This window comes from Stenella coeruleoalba (assembly GCF_951394435.1).
Source record: "Stenella coeruleoalba genome assembly, chromosome: 21".
NCBI lineage: Eukaryota > Metazoa > Chordata > Mammalia > Artiodactyla > Delphinidae > Stenella > Stenella coeruleoalba.
The window spans coordinates 17,620,416-17,641,836 of record NC_137167.1 but is presented as its reverse complement, the minus strand read 5'-3'; the positions used below and the strand labels follow the sequence as shown (position 1 = coordinate 17,641,836).

At 34.3% G+C, this 21,421-nt stretch overlaps 1 protein-coding gene across 3 annotated transcripts in view; it reads right to left on the bottom strand.

The window, feature by feature from the left end:
• TUSC3 (tumor suppressor candidate 3) overlaps nt 1-21,421 on the bottom strand; it is a 183,585-nt gene that overhangs the window by 21,882 nt on the left and 140,282 nt on the right. The window contains exon 7 of one of the 3 annotated variants that reach the window (XM_079908908.1): nt 6,852-6,915. The exons of the other annotated variants lie outside the window; for them this stretch is intronic. Coding sequence (XP_079765034.1) covers nt 6,852-6,915 — 64 coding nt within the window. The remainder of the gene's footprint in view (nt 1-6,851; nt 6,916-21,421) is intronic. 3 annotated transcript variants of the gene reach the window in all.

Here is a 21,421-nt window from a genome sequence, read left to right as displayed (position 1 = left end):
TTTCCTGCTTTGTTTTTCTCTATTAACATTGTTTTTTTAAAGAAATTTTAGATTCCGTATCTTTTTTATTTACTTATTGTCTCTGTCCTGTCACTACAAATGTTAGCCCCCAAAGGGTAGGAACTTTGTTTTGTTCACTATCTTACCCAGTACCAACTACTCTTTGAACTACTCTTTGATGTATGTAGATACTGGAAGATCATTATTATCCTCGGTTTACAAACAAGGAAACTGAAGCCACCAGAGAGGTCCAAATAACTTGTGCAAAGCCACAAAGCTAGTGTCTAAAAGTTGGAAACCAAAAGAACATAGAAGGAATGAAGTAAGGATGATGAGAGGGTTAGATGAAAATAATGAGGGAGAAGCAAAGGAACAAAATAGCTAAATCTATTTTAACATAATGTATAAGCATAAAATTTTATGTCAAGTGAAAATGTTCAAAAACAATATAATCTCATCTCTTTAAAAATAAATAAGAGAAATGCAGGGAAAGAAAGATAATAAAAAGTTGAAAGCAACTGTCTTGGGGTAATGAGGTTGTTGTGGGTTTTTGTTTTCTACTATTCATATTCTACATAGCAGTAGTTTGCAAACTTTTTATCTAAAGGGCCAGAAAGTAAATATTTTGGGCTATGCAAGCTGTATGGTGTATTGTTACTACTCAACTCTGCTATTGTAGTGCAAAGTAATCATAGACAATACGCAAATGAAAAGGTGTGGCTGTGTTCCAATAAAACTTTATTTATAAAAATAGTAGACAGGGGCTTCCCTGGTGGCGCAGTGGTTGAGAATCCGCCCGCCAATGCAGGGGACGGGTTCGTGCCCTGGTCCGGGAAGATCCCACATGCTGCGGAGCGGCTAGGCCCGTGAGCCATGGCCGCTGAGCCTGTGCGTCCGGAGCCTGTGCTCCGCAACGGGAGAGGCCACAACAGTGAGAGAACTCCGTACCGCAAAGAAAAAAAAAAAAAAAAAAAAAGACAGGCTGGATTTGGCCCTTGCTGGTCCTAGTTTGCCAACCCTTGCTATAGAGGATCTAAAAGACCATGCCAAAGATACTATAAACTATTATGTCTGAGAGGAAGTTAGCTTTGCTCTTATGTGAAAATAAAGAAATGAAAAACTTAGTAAACCCTTGTGTTATGATCTTGAAGTAGGAATTTTAAAGCAAAGGGATTACTAGATACAGGTGTTATGTACAACTCCAAGATAAAATATTTTATTAGAAAACAGCAGGGTCAGGAACCAAGTGTGAGTTTGTACTCAGAATGTTTCCCGCAAAAGTGAGTAGGCTTTAACAAGGAATGAGCTGTGAACCTACTTTAAACTTGATGGCTGTAATTAAGATATATGAATTAAACTAAAATGGCTTTAAACTTGCCAACCCCTCCTCTTTTATTTAAAGATACTTTTAAACTTAAGGACTTTGAGTATTGAGAATTATTTAGCTTAAGTTCTACTGTATCACTGAAAACAGTTTTGGCTAAAACTGTAGAGCCTACATAATACTTATCATTTCGGGAAAAAAAATCACATTGGTAACATAAACATTCTTAGATAAAGGACTGATTTATAGACAGAGGAATAAGCTTGAAGATTATCTGTCAGAGTTAATGTGTAGGTCTTCCTTCATTGGGTGGAAGGCTGAATGACTAACGAAAGGTCCTACAAATCTCTAAGAGATTCTGTGTCTGACTCTGGAATAACAGATGCTTTTCTGTCATTAAACTGATGGGTGTAACCATTTGACTATGCTTATAAAGAGTCTCAACATTAAAAGAGAATAAAAGAGATGTAAATATACACTAGATAAATTATAATGTTCTGAGACTTTTTCTATTGCTCTGAGATTGTTAATGCCTATACCCACACACACACACACACACACACACAAACACACACCCTTGTTCTACTTCATGTATTACTTTGCACATTTGCATTGATTAATATCATAGCAATATACACTCAACTACTGTGTACTCTCCAGTTTCTCTCTTTATCCTGTCAATCACCTTACCACGAAAAAAGTCAAAATATTGATATGATCCTACATAAAACAGAAGTTGCTGTTTGTGTAAATTATATACAAAACCCAGAGGCAGTGAGCATCCTACTGAACTGGTGACACAGACATTTGCATTACATTATAATCCAATCTCAATTGCACATGATGTTGGGTTTACTGTTGCTCCTAGGAAGAGAATCAGGATTGTCAATTTAAAGATAAATGCAAACAAATGTTGAAAAAAGTCAGCACATTATAGAAGACTTGGTCTTCTATCTAAATCTAAACTATCAACTTGCATCCGTCACTAATTTTCTTCTACAGTATGTTTCTCCTTGGATATAACACATTAAAATAAAAGAAATATTTGCTCTCTATCATAGATTGAAAACAAATCAGAGTAAAATCATACTCTTTCATAATAAATGGAAAACAAATATTTTTCTCATAGGAAAAGCAAATATGAACCATGTAAGAATACATGTTCTTAAATATTTTAAAACTGTTATTATTGCTAGTAAAACCTTTGCCTTTTATTTCAGAACTTTTACTTCCAATTGACACTAATCTCATGTCATCTTCTTGAGATTACAGAACTTAGAGGATATGCAGAATTAAGGGACAGGTCAGAATTTGTATACTTGACAGTATAAAGCCAATCCTGGAACTCATTCATGTGTCTTGTTTCACCTAGCACATATAACGTATCTTGGTGATTGAAATTTCTTAGCAAGGTATGGGGAGATATTCATTATCCAGCCAACTAACCTTTCATCAATCTGCCCTTCACAGTTTGAGAATACTCTCTCATTTTATGTTTTTGTACCTGTTGCACCTTCCACTGGAATATTCTCGCTCACTCATTCTCCACGTGGGGAGAAACCCTTTTCTGCTGTATCAAAACCCAGCTGAAAAGTCCATTCAACTTCTGCAGGCATCAAGTTGCTCCTTCCAAGCACTGATTATAGGATCTGGCATACCAGATTAAAATGATTTCTCTATCAGTCTACCTTCTTGCAAACAGCAAATACCTTATATTTTCATTACATAACTAAATTAAAAATTAAAAAAATATTTTACTTGGAAAAATATAAAGGATTATATGAGTTAGTCTTAGTTCGTATATTCCTTATTAAAACGTCATAACATTTTTTTATTCCTTTTTAAAATAGTTTTCTCTCAAAGACTACTTAGGACTGTTCTCCCCCCGCACCCCCATAAGGTACTGAAATAAAACACTACTAAAAGGGAGAAAAATCTTACTTTTACTAAATGTGAATCAATAACCTATGATAGCAAATGAATCCATCTGTTGTTTCTTAGGTTTCTTTTCAATAAAATTTTGTATATAGCAATTGCATCTAATGATCTCGCTTACTAAATTAGGAAGAGAAAACCAAAAGGCATAAATGTTCTCTAAACAAAAAGCAACCACCTGGAATTTACCTTTTTTGTTGTTGTTGTTTAAAGAGAAAAAATATACATGCAAATTACAAAAAAATTACATGATAAGTTTAAACAATATCGGTAGACTCTGCCAAAGAAAAGTAAAATCATAAAGTATATATAAAAAAAGAAATTATTAGATACTGGCTTCTATTAAACTTTTACTGATAATTTTAATGAGTCCACCATTTTGAAAGACATTTTCTCTTTTCATAGATACCTGTAAATAAAAATAACAGGAGCGATAAAGCAACAAATAGTTACCAGTAGCAGAAAGAAAATAGGGGCTTTTAATTCTGTGTATTACTGTTAAAGCAATTATACTCCAATAAGGATGTTAAAAAAAAAAAATCTACATGGAAGACTTCATAATGTTTGTGAAATTTCTTTGCATCCTAAATCTCAGCTTGATGTCAGTGAGCCAGGAAATGAAACCTTGGGGAATTCCTGCCATACAATGGAATGATGGTCTCAAACACACCTTTTCATTCCTTTTGCTAGGTACTCCTGATGTATTTATAGGCTGTTTGGAATAAAGTATACTGCTAAAATGCCACATCATGGATTGAAATCAGATAGAAAAGACAAAAAAAAAGTCCATACAAATAAGAACCAAAAAGTTACCTCCAGTACATATTCCCCCTTTTCCGGAGGTTCTCTTCTGTGGTTTCAGTTACCCACGGTCCGAAAACATCATATGGAAAATTCCAAAATAATTCGTAAGTTTTAAATTGAGATTTAAATGTCATTCTGAGTAGCATGATGCAATCTCACACCTTCCTGCCCTGTCCCACCCGGATGTCAATCATCCCTTTGTCCAGAGTATCCACGCCGCATTCACTACCCATTCATTTGTCACTTAGTAGCCATCTTGTTACCAGATAAACTGTCGTGGGATCACAGTGCTTGTGTTCAAGTGACCCTTTTTACTTAATAATGGCCTCAAAGCACAAGAGTAGTGATGCTGGCAGTTTGGATATTCTCTGACTGTGCCTGATGTATAAATTAACCTTTATCATAGGTATGTATGTATAGGAAAAATATAGTATATGTAGGGTTCGGTACTATCCACAGTTTCAGGCATCCACTGCGGGTGGTCTTGGAACGTATTTCCTATGGACTTGTGGGGGGATTACTGTACTGTGTTTTAACACAAATGTGTTTTACTTCATAAATTAACTTATATAATTAAAAGATAAATTAAGAGCAAATATGGCATTACCCTTAATTTTTTTAATAAGGATGAGATGTTCCTAGAAATGTATTTGCAAATATTTTATTTCCTCACCTCAATTCCCTCTAAATGTGCAGAAAGTATTAATCTCTTATCCTATGAAAGCTGGAAAAGAGAAACCACGTAGTTAACTTATCAAGATCACAAAATTTGAGAATGGAATTGGAAATACCTCCATTTAAGTAAACAATCTGAGACAGACTAGAGCAAAAAATACTCATCATAGTACCTTCTTAATTGTGAAGCCACAAAGCACATAGGTAATTAAGTAAATGCAAGGAATGGGTTACAGATATGCACAGTTCCATGAAATGCACTCAAGTATGAGTAGCCAAGGATGAAAGGAATAAAAATGTTGAGAACTGATACAGAGGAAGAAGATGGTCGATGTTGTTTGGTGAGTTTCAAAAAGATAGTGTTTAGTTCCCCTCTAATAGAAAATGGAGTCTTAAAATCTCATTTAAAGCTTCATTTCCAAGGTCAGATTTTCCAAAGGTATCATTTTACTATCTTGTTAATTACACATGATTAATGGGCTCAGTGAATCACACTCCAGAAAAATTAATCCATTATGTTCCCAGTATAACCTTTAGAATTCTGATAAATACCACAGGACTATGTTTTTGTTTTGTTTGTTTTGTTTCTGGTCATCTACGCCTTTGCCAAATGTTAAAAGAATCAACCAGTAAATGTTTATGCATGGTATCTATGACCAGCAAAGTTTTGAGTGAGAAAGATGGGAAAAAATACAACAGGAAAAACCAAAGCCTTTAGTGAGTGCTAGATGGCTTCTTTGTGCTAGCTATCTCATATTCCACAGAGAGGTGCCGTGCGGTTAGTTTACTAAACCTGGTGTTACAAATGAGGAAGTTTGTGAGTTTCTTGAGAATTGGGAGTGCTTTTAAGAACTTCCCACTCCTTTCCTCCACTATAGTTAATACAAGTCTCAGTATATCCTGGCACCTGATGCACTGTCCAGAACATATTATGCAAGTAAAAGAGAACTAGAGGTGGCATATACATATTTGCTAGGTGGATTAAAGAGTGCACTGTTATAGCACAACAAAGTAATAAAATACAAAGCTTTAATGCTATTAAAAGATAGTCTTTTCCACCCAGAATAAAATTTAAAACTTCAAGATGTCATGACTGACACTTATTCATGAAATCCTATAAATAATAATACAATAATATATATAAAACCTGTACAACCAGTAGACTATTAAAAACAAAACAAAACAATTCTAATCCTAGTTCTTCCTCCAACCTAAGGCAAATCCATTAAATCTTGTCGGTTTTAGTTTTCCTAGCTATAAAATAAAGTTTTGGCCTAGGTGAGTCCTAAGAATCCTTAAAGGTTTAAATAGTTATGGTTACATCAAATACTGGAAAATTTGGTCTAGACTGCTTCATTTGAATATGAATCTCAGTAACCAGGAGAGTAATCAAATTTTATAAATGACACTATAAGGCACACTCTAAATCCCGATAATGACTCAACACTTTCAACACTGAATTTAACATACAAATATTTCCACAGGACTCACACAAATGTCAGTGTTCCCCCAAAGTACAGTCTTTTGCCCTAAAAGTAACCTTACTTCATTCTAGTAATATTTAGTTTTTAGACATGAACCTTACCTCTTTCCTATCCTGCTATCTTCTTTACCCTTCTACCTCTAAACCATGAATTGTACTGTTATCTGATTCATAACATTTAGTCTTCCATGTTCCAAAAAGATGTCGAATTATCCTAAATCTCCCTCTTCTCACTTACTATAATATTTAAGGGAACCAGTACTAAGATAATTTTTTTATCCTGCTTTTTATATCATAGGACACTTTTTTCTCCCCATTAAGATCCTAAAGGGGAAAACCATACAAACGTCACAAAAAACCCTAGCCAGAGATAATCAATGCAGAGCAAAAGCTATTCTTCATAATTCAGTAGTCAGTTAAAAAAAAAAGAGAAAATTACAGTCTGTTAATGATTCAGAATTTAAAAAATTACAATGCAAGAAAAAATAATCAGCATAGGAATTAGAAAATTAGTCAAATGGTAAAGTTTAAAATTTAATGTCTTGAAAGTCTTGATATTAGAAAAAAATCAATTTGATAGCATGCAGCTTTGCTTTGTCCTTTTCAGTCCATCTGTGTTTTAAAGGATACTTAGTAGCAGAATAATGTGTGACTCTGCCACGAATTGAGCCTGGCTGCTCCCATGGATGTAGCTCTATAAAACAAGACAAAGAAGCGAAAATTACAATCCGGGCAAAAGCAGATGTTGGGTAGATTTTTTTCTTTGTATTGCATGTTTTATGCCTTGAAGATAAACAATGGATGAATCTATGAATTAAGCCTTTATTTATAGTTTTTGAATAAAATAATTATTAGTTATTTTTGAATAAAATAATTATAGTAAACTAGAAATAACAGATGAAAATGTTGCTGGCTGATGTAACTGTAAACTGTAGAAAGCAACCTAACATCAGAAGTAAACTTAATATAATTTGTTAAAAGGTTTTACCACAAACACATACGTACAATGTAATGATTCTTCCAGAGTTACTGTAAAATGTACTTAATATAAGCATAAGGTACAAATTAGAGCAACTAAGTCTAATGACTCTCCATCCTTCAAAGTAGGTAGAAAATGACCTATCAAAAGCTATATGACTCTTTTCCACATTATCAAAGTTTTAAAAATAAGGAGATAGCTTTATCAATGCATTCATTTTATTAGAGAATTTCAACTGATTTTTTTCAAAATATAATTACTATAACCGTTTAACCCCATTGAGAAATGTACAGTGTCCTATACCTAGTAAGAACTCTATTAGTTGATACCAGTCAGTTATAGAAATTTGACAAAAATCTCCATCCAGGATATTTTGCTGATTCCCACAGTATTTCTGCTTTAATGGAAAGAGTATTTAACTAGGAGTCGGAAAGTTATTCCATCTTGTCCTCAACCCTGGGCATGTCACCAAATCTCTCAGATTTTCAATATCACCTCATCTAGAAAACTAGGAACTGGATTAGATGATTCCTATGATCTTGCAGAAGCATATACAGTCTTGTGTATATTGTCATCAATTCTGTCTTGGTCGTGCAAAGGCTACTCTTGATACTCTGATCTAAACTGTCTTTGTTTCCATCTCTAATTTCTCAGTCATTTGTAGTGCAGCTGCCTCATCCAATGTTGTGTTTGGATATATTTTTAAATCACAGCTTCAAGCAAACTGACTAAAAAATAGCCGTTTCTGGTTTATTCACATTATAGCTTCTGAGGAATCCTATTATGCGTGTTTTCTTTTTATTCTATTAAATATTTACCAATCAATGACAGCAGTGTAGCAAGACAAATAAAATACTATAAGCCATGTGCTTGACATTACTTCATCTGATTAGAAACTAAGATCTTCAGAACTAAGAAATGAAGGTTTTATTCTAATAACTGTAACAGCATAGATAATAACAAATACAACCATACCAAGTGCTAATAACAACTACCATTTATCAAGCACTCATTGTGTTTAACACAAGCTCTACATGCAATATCATTTAATTCTAGTAACTGTAACAAAGTAGGTATGCTTTGGCATAAGTTCCTTACAAGAAAAAAAAAAGTGCTCACACCAATCCCAGAGAGATGTGATTCTGAATTCTGATCACTGAAAAAAATGTAACTTATTTAAAAAGAAGCATTTATGACACCAAGAAAATGGCAAATGAAGACTAAGGTTTGATAGTGCCTGCTGTTACCCAAATGACAGTTTCAGTTCAAGGTCAAATCCACAAAAGCACTTTTGGTCCCTTCTTTCATTTTTAAAGTACATGATTGCAGAATGAACCAAGAGCTTGTCAACAGCTAAAGGAAATGCTGTTGTGATTATAATTTACCATCTACATGAATTCTTTCTGTCCAGTCTTTTCATGCAGTTTGACTCAAATTAGTTATGAAATTTTATTTGCTCATTTTCTTTCCCCCTTCTTGCATATGTCATGAAAAATTACCTGTGTGAATCCTTTCAGCTTTTTTCAGTCCCTTATTTACTATCTCCCAGTACAAGAAGAGCAGACACTTGAAATTTAAGAAAATATTTAAGTGATAATCTCTCACTCGTCTAGCATATGACTCTCATTCTTTGCAACAGAAGTACTGCAATAGCAAAAAGAAGAAAACATGATGATTTATTATCAACATAAAATCAGAATGTAGGATGAAAATCCTGTATTTTCTTTGGCAACACTTCCAAGAAGTCAAGAGAGTTCCCTCATTGCTCTTAAATAAACTTATGTCTTTAAGTTTAAGTAATTAATTCTCATCCCTCCCACAAAAAAAACAGAACACTTCTAAATAACAAATGGGTTAAAGAAGAAATCTCAAGAGACATTTAAAAATATTTCGACTAAATGAAAATGAAAAACAACTTATCAAAATTGTGGAATGTAATGAAAACAGTGCTTGGGGGATATTCATAGCATTGAATGCATATATTAGAAAAGAAGAAAGATCTGAAATCAGTAATCTAAGTTTCCACCCATAGAATGTACACCACCAAGAGTGAACTCTAAGGTAAACTATACACTTTGGGTGATTATGATGTGTCAGTGTAGGTTTGTCCTCGGTAAAAAAACAAACAAAAAAACAAAACCATTTTGGTGAGTGATATTGATAATGGGAGAGACTATAAATGTGTGAGGTCAGGGGATATATAAGCAATCTCAGTACCTTCCTCTCAACTTTGTTGTAAACCTAAAACTGATCTTAAAAAAATAAAGTCTTTTTAAAAAGAAAGAAAAAAAAAGTTAATCTTGCCTATTTAAGATTTGCCAGTAGAAGAGCCACTGCTTTCCTGATCAAAGCCTATAGACAATGAGGGATCCGTTTTCTATATATGATAGAATCAATCCTTTTTTTTTTTTTAACCATGTAACTCTAAATAAAGAAGATGCTATTTTAAGATATATTAGTTAGTAGGAATGCAGTAATGACACCCTAGGCCTGAGTCTCTTTGGTATGCCCAGGTACCCAGAACTAAAATGAAATCATCTTTATTATTTCCTTCTCAGTTTCTGAGAATACTAATATCCAGGAAGAGATTCTTTTGAACTATTAAGATATACTATCTTATTTATTTAGTGTTAAATTTAATAGAAGTACTTAAAGGTATTCTGTGATCTTCCCACTGTATGACACTATAATCTTGCTTAAGATGGAACCAATTACTTGAGTCTTATAGTAAAAACAAAGTGTGAGAGCACGCAGGTGGGCAGACGGGCAGGCAGGTGGGCTTCTGCTGGCAAATGGGAGTATCCGGGTCACCTGCTGGTGCACAAAACGAGTGGAAATCCCGAGGTACTTAGCACTCTGACATCCTAATAAAAGATTTCTCCATTTCTTGACAGTTACATATTCCTAGCCCTTTCCTTAGGGGTCCTCTTTTTATTCATCAAACTACATAAACTTCTCTGAGGTAGCACTAGTTCTTGCTAGGCTGCTACACCAAATGGCAGATGTGATATAGATGATTCAATAGCTAGGCGAAGTCCTCCTGGATTTACCTAAGAGATATAAATAGGTATTATCTATATCCTGGTGGCCAAGAATGCCACTGTGTTTGATTTCCCCAGGCTAGGAAGGGTATGATTGGTCTTAATCAAACCCTTCTCTACAAAAAGTTGTCAGCCCTGCTAGTACAGTGAAGAAATGGCTGTCCTTATGAGCTTGACCTGAATTACAGTGTCAATAAGACGGGTAGTTCACATACTGTAAAGGGGGGAGGGGAGGGGGAGAAAAAGTAATAAAACAGAACACCAAGAACAAAAAGCTCCAATCGATACTAAGGAAATCCTCAGCAGAATATGCTGAAATAGTTCATTATAATTGGCCCTCCCTAGAAGGTCAGCCAATGAGAACACAGAGTGCAGAGCTGGAAGACTCTGCAGATACTACAAAACAACCCTAAGCCCCAGACACTAGTAAGACAGCTACTGGGGATAAACTATGTTTGGAGAAGCACCTTTTACTTTTTGAACAAAACTGATAATATGACTGATGAGAGAGCTTCTCATATTCACTGTGCTTTCAAAATGTTGAGGTAAAAAATGTGACAATGCAGTAAGACTAAGTTTCTTCCAAGTGTACGGCAAAAACTTAAAAGGCCCTATGACTCAGCTTCTAAGCAATTTTAGTAATTAATATTTTCCTGAGAACACATTTCTAGCCTTATTATAGATTTTCTTTTATTCACTAATGAAAGAAAATTTGAAATGCACAGTATAATTACTCTCATAGAATTTTTTTGGTAACTAAAGTAGTAAGTTCAAAATGAAAAGTTATGTTATATTCTTCATTTTAAAATCCAACAGAACAGCTTTTGATGTGAGATGAACTGAATATGTAAATCTACAATGCAAAAGTTTTGGTAACTCTGTCATATCAGATATATATGAAAAGTATAATTTAAAAAAAAATATGTGGGCTTTTTTCCTTTTTATCTTTGGGAAAAAAATCAACCATCAAGGAACATTACGATTCTCATGTCATTATTGTAAATGTAATCTAAAATTCAAGAACAACAACAAAACTAATGTAGCTTAAAATTTACGTGATTCTGTGTTAAAAATAAAATCACGCATTTCATATCACTGAATATTTTGCATCATCTGTGATTGGTGTAAGAAATGCATCAGGAACAGAGTTTCTCTTTTGCCCTATTCTAGCTTTGCAAATAAATTAAATGTTTTCCCCCAGGAAAGCCATTTAACCTCTCTTTTATTCATTTCCCTGGTACAGATCATTTTTTGTTACTTATGGGGCTACTAGGTGATAAAAAGATGGTATTATCAAGAAAAATCTATAAAATGCATTTAAACAAAAAATAAACAAGAAAAGGACCACTGTCTTTTGAAGCATAGTCTCTTATATTTTTCCTCTTTTTTGGCTTATCTGTGAAAATGGACATTCACATTTTCACTCTTAGTGCTCACATGATAATCTTTGATAATCCTATATATGGAAGCATCTTCACATGGATGAAAGTACCCTGGGTGGCTAGGCAATTTTTCCTTAATTATGAATCTTTTAGCATATCTATTAGATCATCCTTTGATCACCGTCCGTACTTGGTACTTTTTCCTGTCACTGCCTCACTGATTGAAACATGAGTAAAACACTGCTCAGTCTGGGTCCCAGTCATGCTGGACTACCTGCTATGACAGTTTTTCTAGTCCAGTTCTTCGGATAGCTTTAGTCCTTGAAACTTCTCTTATATTGTCTTAAGAATGACACTCGCTCTAAAGTTCACCTAATGCCAACTGCTTTAAAAGTCCAGTGTCATCCATTTTCTCCGAATGTCCAGGATCACTGCATTCTGATGAGCAAGCCTGGAAAACCTCTATGTCTTTGACATCAGAGACTTTATCTTGACATTTGATGTGAAATATAGCACAATGGTATGATAAATGAAACCTGTCTAAAAAATGAAAATGATGCTGATAAGGATTCAGATATTAGATCCATATAACACTGTTGACAGTACCACGGCTCTGCAGGCCTTGAGACTGGCTTTAACTAATGATGGATGCAACTGGTTGAGCCTGCTCATTTGGCAAGTGAGACATCAAATTCTTGGTGTGATTCTCTATTTCTTTAAGCTTAATATTTCAAGGCTTCAAAGTAATGGCATTCATCTGTATATTTAATCATTGTATACTAACAATGTGAATCCAGGTATATGAGAAGTATTTTGCATGTAGAGGCTAATATACAACTTCTGGTTCTTCCATAAAAACTTTATAGCACCAAACACAGCGATCATCTTCAACAGAAGTACCACACTGATGGCTGGGAACTCTGGCTAGAAACCAGGCTGCTAGCGGTGTGAGATGTGGCATGTTACTTAACCGACCTATGGTTCAGTTTCCGTATCAGTAAAGCAAGGATGCTGGAATAATTTAAAGCTTTAGAAAAGTATGACATGAAGTAAGCCTTCATTAAGTGTTGGCTGCTGTTATATTTATTTATTCAACTGGTATTTATTGAATGTCTAATATGTGATAGGTACATTTCTAGGCACTTGAGATAACAGTGAACAGAGCAAATATCCCTGGCCTCATGGGGTTTACAGTCTAGTGTTTGTGCACACATGTGTGTGTTGGGGAGAGAGCCAGAGAAAGACAAAAAAACAACATAAGTACATAATACACATATGTATATATAAATAATATAAAATTAATTGTATACAGTATTAGCGATACTGATTTTGAGGGAAGCACACACCAGGCAAAGGGAAATCATGGCTGGCGCAAAGGCCTTAAGGTAGAAATGTGTTCAGGGACCAGAAAGGTCAGTGTATTGGTGAGGCCTTAGATTTTACTCTGAGTCACATGGGAAGCCTTAATAGGTAAGTTCTGAGCAGAAGAGTAATGTGAGCTATGCTGAGAATAGAGTATAATGGAGCAAGGATAAAAGCAAAGAGATGAGATGGAGGTTACTACAGTAATCCAGATAGAAGATGCTGGTAGTGTAAAGCAGGTTGATGGTAGGTGATAACAAGTGATCTGACCCTGGATATATTTTGAAGGAAGAACAACAGCATTTCTTGTTTGCTGTGTGTTCTTACGCAAAAGGAGATCAAAACTTTATAACAGATATAATGTATAGTAAAAATTTAGTTATTTCAAAGTTCAAATTCATAGTAAATATATATATTCCAGTATTTATACTAATATATAGAACATTTACATTCAATTGGGAATACATGAATCTAAAACAAAATCTAGGTATTCATGGGTTTATTAAAATAAAGAGGTCATTAAAAATGGTAACATGTACTTTAATTAGTAAGGACTCTATAATTGAAATATAGAAAAGTTACATTATTTGTCCATGACGTTCTGTTCTCTTTTCACATTTTCTCCTTTGGATGATTCATACTCTTAAATTCAATAGCTCTTTCGTATGAAAGACTCCTTCTCAGGTCTATAGTGTCACATTTTATGGAGTAACTACTAATTGGATATATCTACTTGAATATCCCACTTGAATGTCCTAACACTCTAAAACCAAAATTTTTTCAAACAAATGTCAGTATTATCCACACAAAATAATTTATCTTTGCCAGACCTGCTAGACTTCTATGTTCCTGTCAACAATGCAGCCATTCTTCTAATGACCAAGTTTCAACTTTAGCGTTTATGTCTGCATCAATCATAGAGCTAGTGAACACTTCCTATTCTACATTTGCCATTTTTCTGTTACCTTGACACAACTGATTGTGTCTGAATGTTTATTATATCATGCTTGGATTACAGATGCTCTAATCTTTACACTCCAATCTCTCACTTCTAGCTAAATCTTCGAAAATCACCACTTTCATCAGTCTACTGCCCACAAAGCTTTGAAAATTTAAAATTGCTTAGAGGCCAAAGCCCTTGGCAATTAAGTCAAACACTTTTGAATCAACCAGTTAAGAAATCAAGCCAGCAACTGTCTACTCAGTACTTAAAAGAGATACTGTATTCCATAAAATGAGAAAACAAGTAAATATAAAACGTGGTGTTTTTGCTCAAAAGGAAACACAGTAACATTTGTATAAAGAGATCTCTAACCATATAGATAAAATAAAATGAGGGCAGTGTACTTAAAACACTCTAGAATTAGTAGACCAAGATTTGAGTCTGGGCTTGAGTTGCCTCCTTTGTAAATGGGGATAATAATAGAATCTTTCTTACTGAGGACTGCTATAGGATTGAACAGATCAGAAGTTAATAAAATTAGCTACTAAATTACATGGTATTTAGTAAGGACTATAATTTTGGCTATCAGTTTAGCTATGTGTTCAGTGAATTCTAGAGAAATATAAAAGGTGAAAATTACTGTAGGGTGAAATGGAAGGAAAAGACTCCAAAGACGGTTAACTGTAAACAGGGTATTTCGATGGAGATTATGTTGAGATAAATTAGGAACACTGGGAGAGGATTTTAATCAGGTAGACTGTGACAAGGAAATTAACAGAGGATGGGAAGGAGTTTAATCTTACTGGGAAGGGGTATGGAGGTAGACATGATTGGGATGCCACATTAAGTCCATTTATTCTCACACTATTTCTATTAAAAAAGATTACACCTCAGTGAAAAAAAAATTATGGCCCCCCAAACATCCTATCCTCATTTCCACCTCTATATGGGTTCTTAAGGCTGTTCCATTGTTTTTTTTCCCTGACCCATATCAAGAAATGATCTTTATTCTTACTGGATAACCAAAATTCAGCTTGATTTAATGCCAACTCAAATTCTCCCTCTTGTAATAAAATTTAATAATTAATTAATAAACAGTGAATGCTCTTAAACTATTATAATACTTACTGTCTATAACATTTAATCTGTATCTTAATCACATATGGATTTAGAATGTTAGGATTCTGGACTTAAAACTCACATGAATAACACTGTATCAGGAAAAAGGATATATCATTTATAGAATACAGAATATTTGTTATTTTTAAAAAAGAGAACAGGCTTCAAACACTTGCTTCTACATATTTTAAAGCAATTAAAATACAAAACGTATTTAAACCCTAAAGTGAAATGTAAAATGATTTTAGAACTCTGTATATGTAGTGTAATTCAGGAATTTTTAAAAAATCTAGAGCATCTATTAATAACTCCATATTTTTTAACATCTTAGATGAAGCTAACATATGAAGTTAAATTCCTCAAAATAGCATAAAGAACAGTTAAACTCTGGACATTTTATATATAAATCTTAGAGAAAAAGTGATGCTTTAAACAGCTATGTAGCATGAATGTTATTTAAAATTAATAAAATCAGAGTTTACTCTTTTCAGACTGAGACTGAAAAATATTGATATTTGGTGGTTATCAGTATGTACTATAAGCACATAATTTAAAAAATCATATTTCTCCAGATATTTCAAAAGTGTATTCCATCATTAGTAATTAATGTATTACAAATGTACTTGTGTATTAGTATTACAAGGGAGTATTTGTATACACTTAATGAATTTTTTACATATAAATTGGTTTTGTTGTATATAATTCCATTTTAAAAACACTGGCTTTTTCTTTATAGATTTAAAAAATCTTACATGAGAGCTTGCAAATGTCAAAATGTGAACTTACCTTCACATATTGAGAGTTTGTGACACTATAAATATATACATTATGTAAAGACTAAAGCTTCTTCTAACTGTGCTTTCTCTCTTTTTTTAAAACTGGCTAATTCATAAGAAATTCTTCAGATTTGTTCTTAATCAGAAATACACAATAGGGGGAAAAAGGCACTCACAAATTTTGTATTTGGCTATTTAAGGCCAGTCAAAACTCATCTTATAGATTTAAGACTTTTGCACTTTTCTGTCAATTCTAAAGAGTTATATTTTCAAAGAAACATTATCTGGAAAAAACAAGCAGAAACAAATGAGAGTCTTTCCATCGTATCTGTAATAAAATTCTTCCATGAGTTTTTCACTTATAATCAGGAAGTACTTTTTTTTCAAAAACAGCCAGCACTGCTGGGAGAAATTTGAAATGACTTTTTACAAACACAAATTATACACACACACACACACACACACACACACACACACACACGCACACACACACATATATATATATTTTTTTTGTACAAGTGGACATGTGTCGAAAAGCTTAGAAAAGCAACTGGAAAGATCTGCACAAAATTGTAAACCACTGTTAACTGTGGAACAAATTTTACAAGTTGAGAGAGGAGTATTAAAAAAGGAGGCTTACATATTTTCTTTTACATAGTTCTGTATTATTTGAATCTTTTACAATGTTTACAAAAATATTTGTGGATTATTTGGAGAACAATAAGTTCTTTTAAGGAAAGGCAAAATTTTTACTCTTGTCATCAAGTAGTTTATAATATTCTAGAACAGTATGAATTGCTTGCAAATGCTGTGGAAATGTCCATCTGATTTAACAACGTGGAAAGCCCTAGTGAACTTGGTGTGATTTTGAGGGGAGTGATGGGTGTACAGGAGCCAGACAGAAGGATGCTGGGAGTGACCAGAAATGAAGTGAGTTCATGGGCACAGACAACCTAAGAGAATAGAAGAAACTGAATTCAATGATACTAATTTCAAGTTTGAGAGCTTGGTTTTGGGAAATGTTACAAGTTTTGATGAGGTTTCAAGTAAATAGTTCCCAAATGAGCAGTTTAAGTGGAATGAATAGGTAGGTTATAGAATTTAAAGAGAAAAAAATGATCATATGAGGCTAGTGTGCTAAAAGAATCGACAGCATGGGTGTTCTGAACAAAGGGACTGAAAAAAAAAATTATCATGTCTGAAGGCAGAAGAATGAATTAGATAACCTCTGAAGTCTTTTAAGACCCTCTAATCTTACTTTTCAATGAAGTTACTACGTGATTGTCTTCAATATTGTAAAAAATATTTTCCAAAAAGAATATCAATGACACAAAGAATATTCAATCCTAAGAAATAAAAATATAACATCATTTACATAAGTGCTACAAACCAACTTACTGGGATTTTTTTCCTCTTGAAAATATTAAAAAAAAATCAAGGGCTGCACAGTTCTAATTTATCCTACTTAATTGGAATTAATATATCATCTGGTGGCTATTGCAATGTTTTTTTTTTTTTTAACAAATCACAACAACACGTATTCATAAAGTTAGTTTCTTATTTATGGTTTCCTTTCAGTTCCTAAAAATAGTGAAAACCTGACTATCAAACTGGGGGGAGAAGGAAGGTATAAATTTAAAAACAAATTCTCAAATAGAATAACTCTAACTGTCAAGTAAAATTTCAAAAGCAGAAAACCTACTCAGTAAAAGATAAAATATATTGGCAATTAGCATCATCTTTATGGATATAAACAATCAAGGTACTATTGTCCACTTAAAGATATTTTCTTGAACAAACTAAACAAAACTCAGTCAAAACTGTTTACAGCTTTAATTTGCTTAGTAAACCAGGTCTGCACCATACAGTAGTGTACTTATCTAAAGATAATGTTAAATGATCACAAACTCTAAAATTGAGTCCTTTTTTTAGTGAAGTATAGTTGACTTACAATACTGTGTTAGTTTCAGGTATACAGCATAATGATTCAGGGTTTTTGCAGATTATATTCCATTATAGGTTATTAAAAGATATTGGGTATAATTCCTTGTGCTATACAGTATATCCTTGTTGCTTATCTATTTTATGTAGTTTGTATATATGAATTCCATATATATTGAGTCCTTAATTAATGCTTAAGGCAATTAAAAATATATGTACCTTTCTTTTCTTTAAAATGTAGTAAGCTATTTTATAAGAAAACCTTTTCGTTCAGAAAAAAATAAATTATCAATGGCAAAATGCTTTGAAATTTTTATCCTTTCAATCTTCCAAATAAGAAAAAAAAAAAGAAGAATCTTCTATGCCTAGTGGACTAATTCTGGAACCCTACAATAGAAGGGGGAGACTCCCAAAATATGATCTTAGGGCTTAAGGAGTTCAACACCGAGGAGAAACTTACAAGAATTCTTTAGAGGAAAATTTTTATGAATTTTTATTATGAAGGGGAAAGCTGGTACGGAGGGAAGATGACAAGAAAACAAAGGGAGGGAGAAGAAAAAGGAGGAAGTACCTTGGGGAATAATGCTTGTTACATCTGCATGACCAGGAGCAGGCCTGGACTGAGGCAGAAGTTCTGAAACTTCCTGTACATAAAACGCAGGAAACCCTTGACGGGTGGATTGAGGTGGATTAACTAGTGAATAAGTGGAGCAGCTTCTGGAATGCAGGCTACACTATATTTCCTGATCTGGTGCTGGTTATGTAGGTGTGTTCTCTTCATGAAAATTAAGCCACACACTTATGATCTGTGCACTTCCTTAAATTTATGTAATGTTTCTATTTAAAAAATCTCAGATGATAAGTAAATAAATTGGGAATCTTGCTACAAGGTACATTTCTGGATACCATTCTCTGGAATCTGCATTTTAACAAGTACCCTGGGGTATGCAGCCATTCCAGAACATAACTGAAAAAACAGTAGCTGAGAGGTTCAAAAGTAATTTCTTCATCCTCTCAGCAACTGCTTTCTCCAGCCACAGGCATTTCTGGGTATTCAACAAACCTGCTGATCTGAAACCCCTCTACTCTAGTTGGCCAGGAAGCAGCTGGATTACTGACTATAGACTTGGGGTCAGAACTCATTTCCATCCTTACTCTTTACTTATCTAGGCTTAAGATGCACCTGGCCCTGTACTAGATACCACAAAAATGAGAAAATCATAGCTTCTGCCTTCAAGAAGTTTATAATCTAGTTTTAATAACTATACGTTACCTAACATACAAAACAAGCAAAAAATTAAGTGGCGTAAGTAGCAGCAAACAAAGCACTATAAAAGTAAGAGGAAGGATGGAGAAGCAAACAAGGCCTCTTGGAAGATAGCATCAAAACTAGATAAAACCTAAAGTAAAATGTCCAGAGACGAGAAAAAAGAGGAAACGCTCCTGAACGGGAAGGTGGGGAGCACTATGGTAAGGACAGCGTGGACTGGATATGGGCTACTGGGAAGAAAGTAGTTAAAGTTGAGGCTAGAAATGCAGGCGGTCCCTACCTTTAGAGGGGTCTTGGATAAAACACAGAAATAACTATGCCTAATTTTAATTTTATAGGAATGAGAAGGTCACAGAGGACTTTTGAACAGGAAGGAGACGTGATTGTAAGTCACTTCAGGAAGCTGAATCCGCAAGCCAGATTTAATGCACCGCGACAAGATGAAGGTAAGTCAACATACTGTATCACGGTGACTGTAAACCAAGGCTACACAGAGACATCTAGGTTCTCTTGCTGCTCTACTTGATCAAGCCGCTTAACCTCTCTGAGTCACAGTTTCCACTTGTAATTAGGGGATAATAGTGACTACTTCATATAAGGGTACTGTATACACTGAAGGAGGTAACATGTAAAGTTCCTAACATTAGAGGTCCTCGTCGTCATCCACTTTTTCACATCGCTCAAGTTTTTCCTGTGCTCTTAGATATGGTATTTTTAGATGGCTCACATGAGTTTGCCTGGAGCTAAATTCTGATGAGGAAAATAAAGGGTAAGGTAGAAGGGGTAAAGTGAAGGTATAAAAATACATGCAAGAAGTTCAGTATGCCAAAGAACTAAGATATATGTGAAATAGCCAAAAATATACAAAATACAACTTTCTAGTAGTACTTGTTCTCATCCTCTCGTACTTGGATTTGGGTAAAAGCTTCCAGATTGGCTTTGATCCCTCTAATAAAATAACAGAACTGTATATGGCTGTCAAGATAATACAACTAGAAGAAAACGTGTTTTCCCTCCCCCGCCCTCCCAGTGGTAACCAATCTGCCTACCTGATGTTCCAAGACAGCTTATGTTGGTTTTACATATCCTAGATTTTTACGTATGCCTTTCCAAATTTAACGCAGTCTAGTATTTGGTTGCCCTCTCTTTTCTAGTCAGGCTATCCATCCTCTTTTGAACCAACTTAAATATGACTTATCAAATCTAAATTCAGTACCACTTTCTTTTTTTTTAATTTTTATTTATTTATTTATACAGCAGGTTCTTATTAGTCATCTGTTTTATACATGTTAGTGTATATATGTCAATCCCAATCTCCCAATTCATCCCCCCCGTATCACCTTCTAAATGAGGCTTCTTATAGCACTCAACGTGACATAGATCCTTTTCTAATCTTAAACTCTGTAGTATGTTTAAGTCAGAACTACTAAGTTTATACCTGATTATATGTTGATTTGAATTATTTTCTGCTTCACTTTTATTAGTCTCATGACTCCAAATGTCTGGTAGAGTTCTTGAAACAGGACCATGGTTGTGCATATTTATCTCCAAAATACCTAGGATAATGTTAGAAAGTGTTCCTAAAAAACCGCTGATTGGGACTTCCCTGGAGGTCCAGTGGTTGGGACTTCGCCTTCCAGTGCAGGGGGGCTGGGAGCCCACATGCCTCCAGGCCAGGAAACCAAAACAGAGAGCAGAAGCAATGTTGTAACAAATTCAATAAAGACTTTAAAAATGGTCCTCATCAAAAAAAAGCGCTAAAAAAACCTGCTGATTGACTGCTCAATGAAATTCTCCATCTAAAAATTTAATGTTATATCTTTCCTCCCCCATGAACATTCTTAGTTACGTCATAGGCTATCAACTTGCCTCCCAAGCCAATCTCAAAATCACCCCAGTCCTGCTTCTTAATTCTACTCATTTTACCGGTATAAAGTTCTGTCATTACCAGTCTAGAGTCACTACCACACTTTTTGTTTAGGAACCCACCATCTGTTACCTCAGTCTTCAAACTAGTCTTCCAACCAACAGTTTTACATATCACTTCCCTAAAAAATACAAATCTACCCCTGGCTGCTCAAAGACTTATAGGTTTCTAGCAGCCAAATGCCTACAGAAGACTGTCTAAACATCTTAGTGTAGCACACAAGGCTTTTCCAAATCTGTACCAAATCAAATTTCTTAGAATCACCTGAACAGTACTCAAAATTCACTCCATTTACTCTAAATTGATTACCCTGAGCCGCCTAATAACTTTTCATGCCTCTGTGCCTTCAGGCATTTTCTTTATTATTGTACTTTGCCCACTGTAGTGGGTTGAATAGTGTCCCCACACAATTCGTGGCCACCCAGAAACTAACCACATGACCTTATTTGGAAATAGTGTC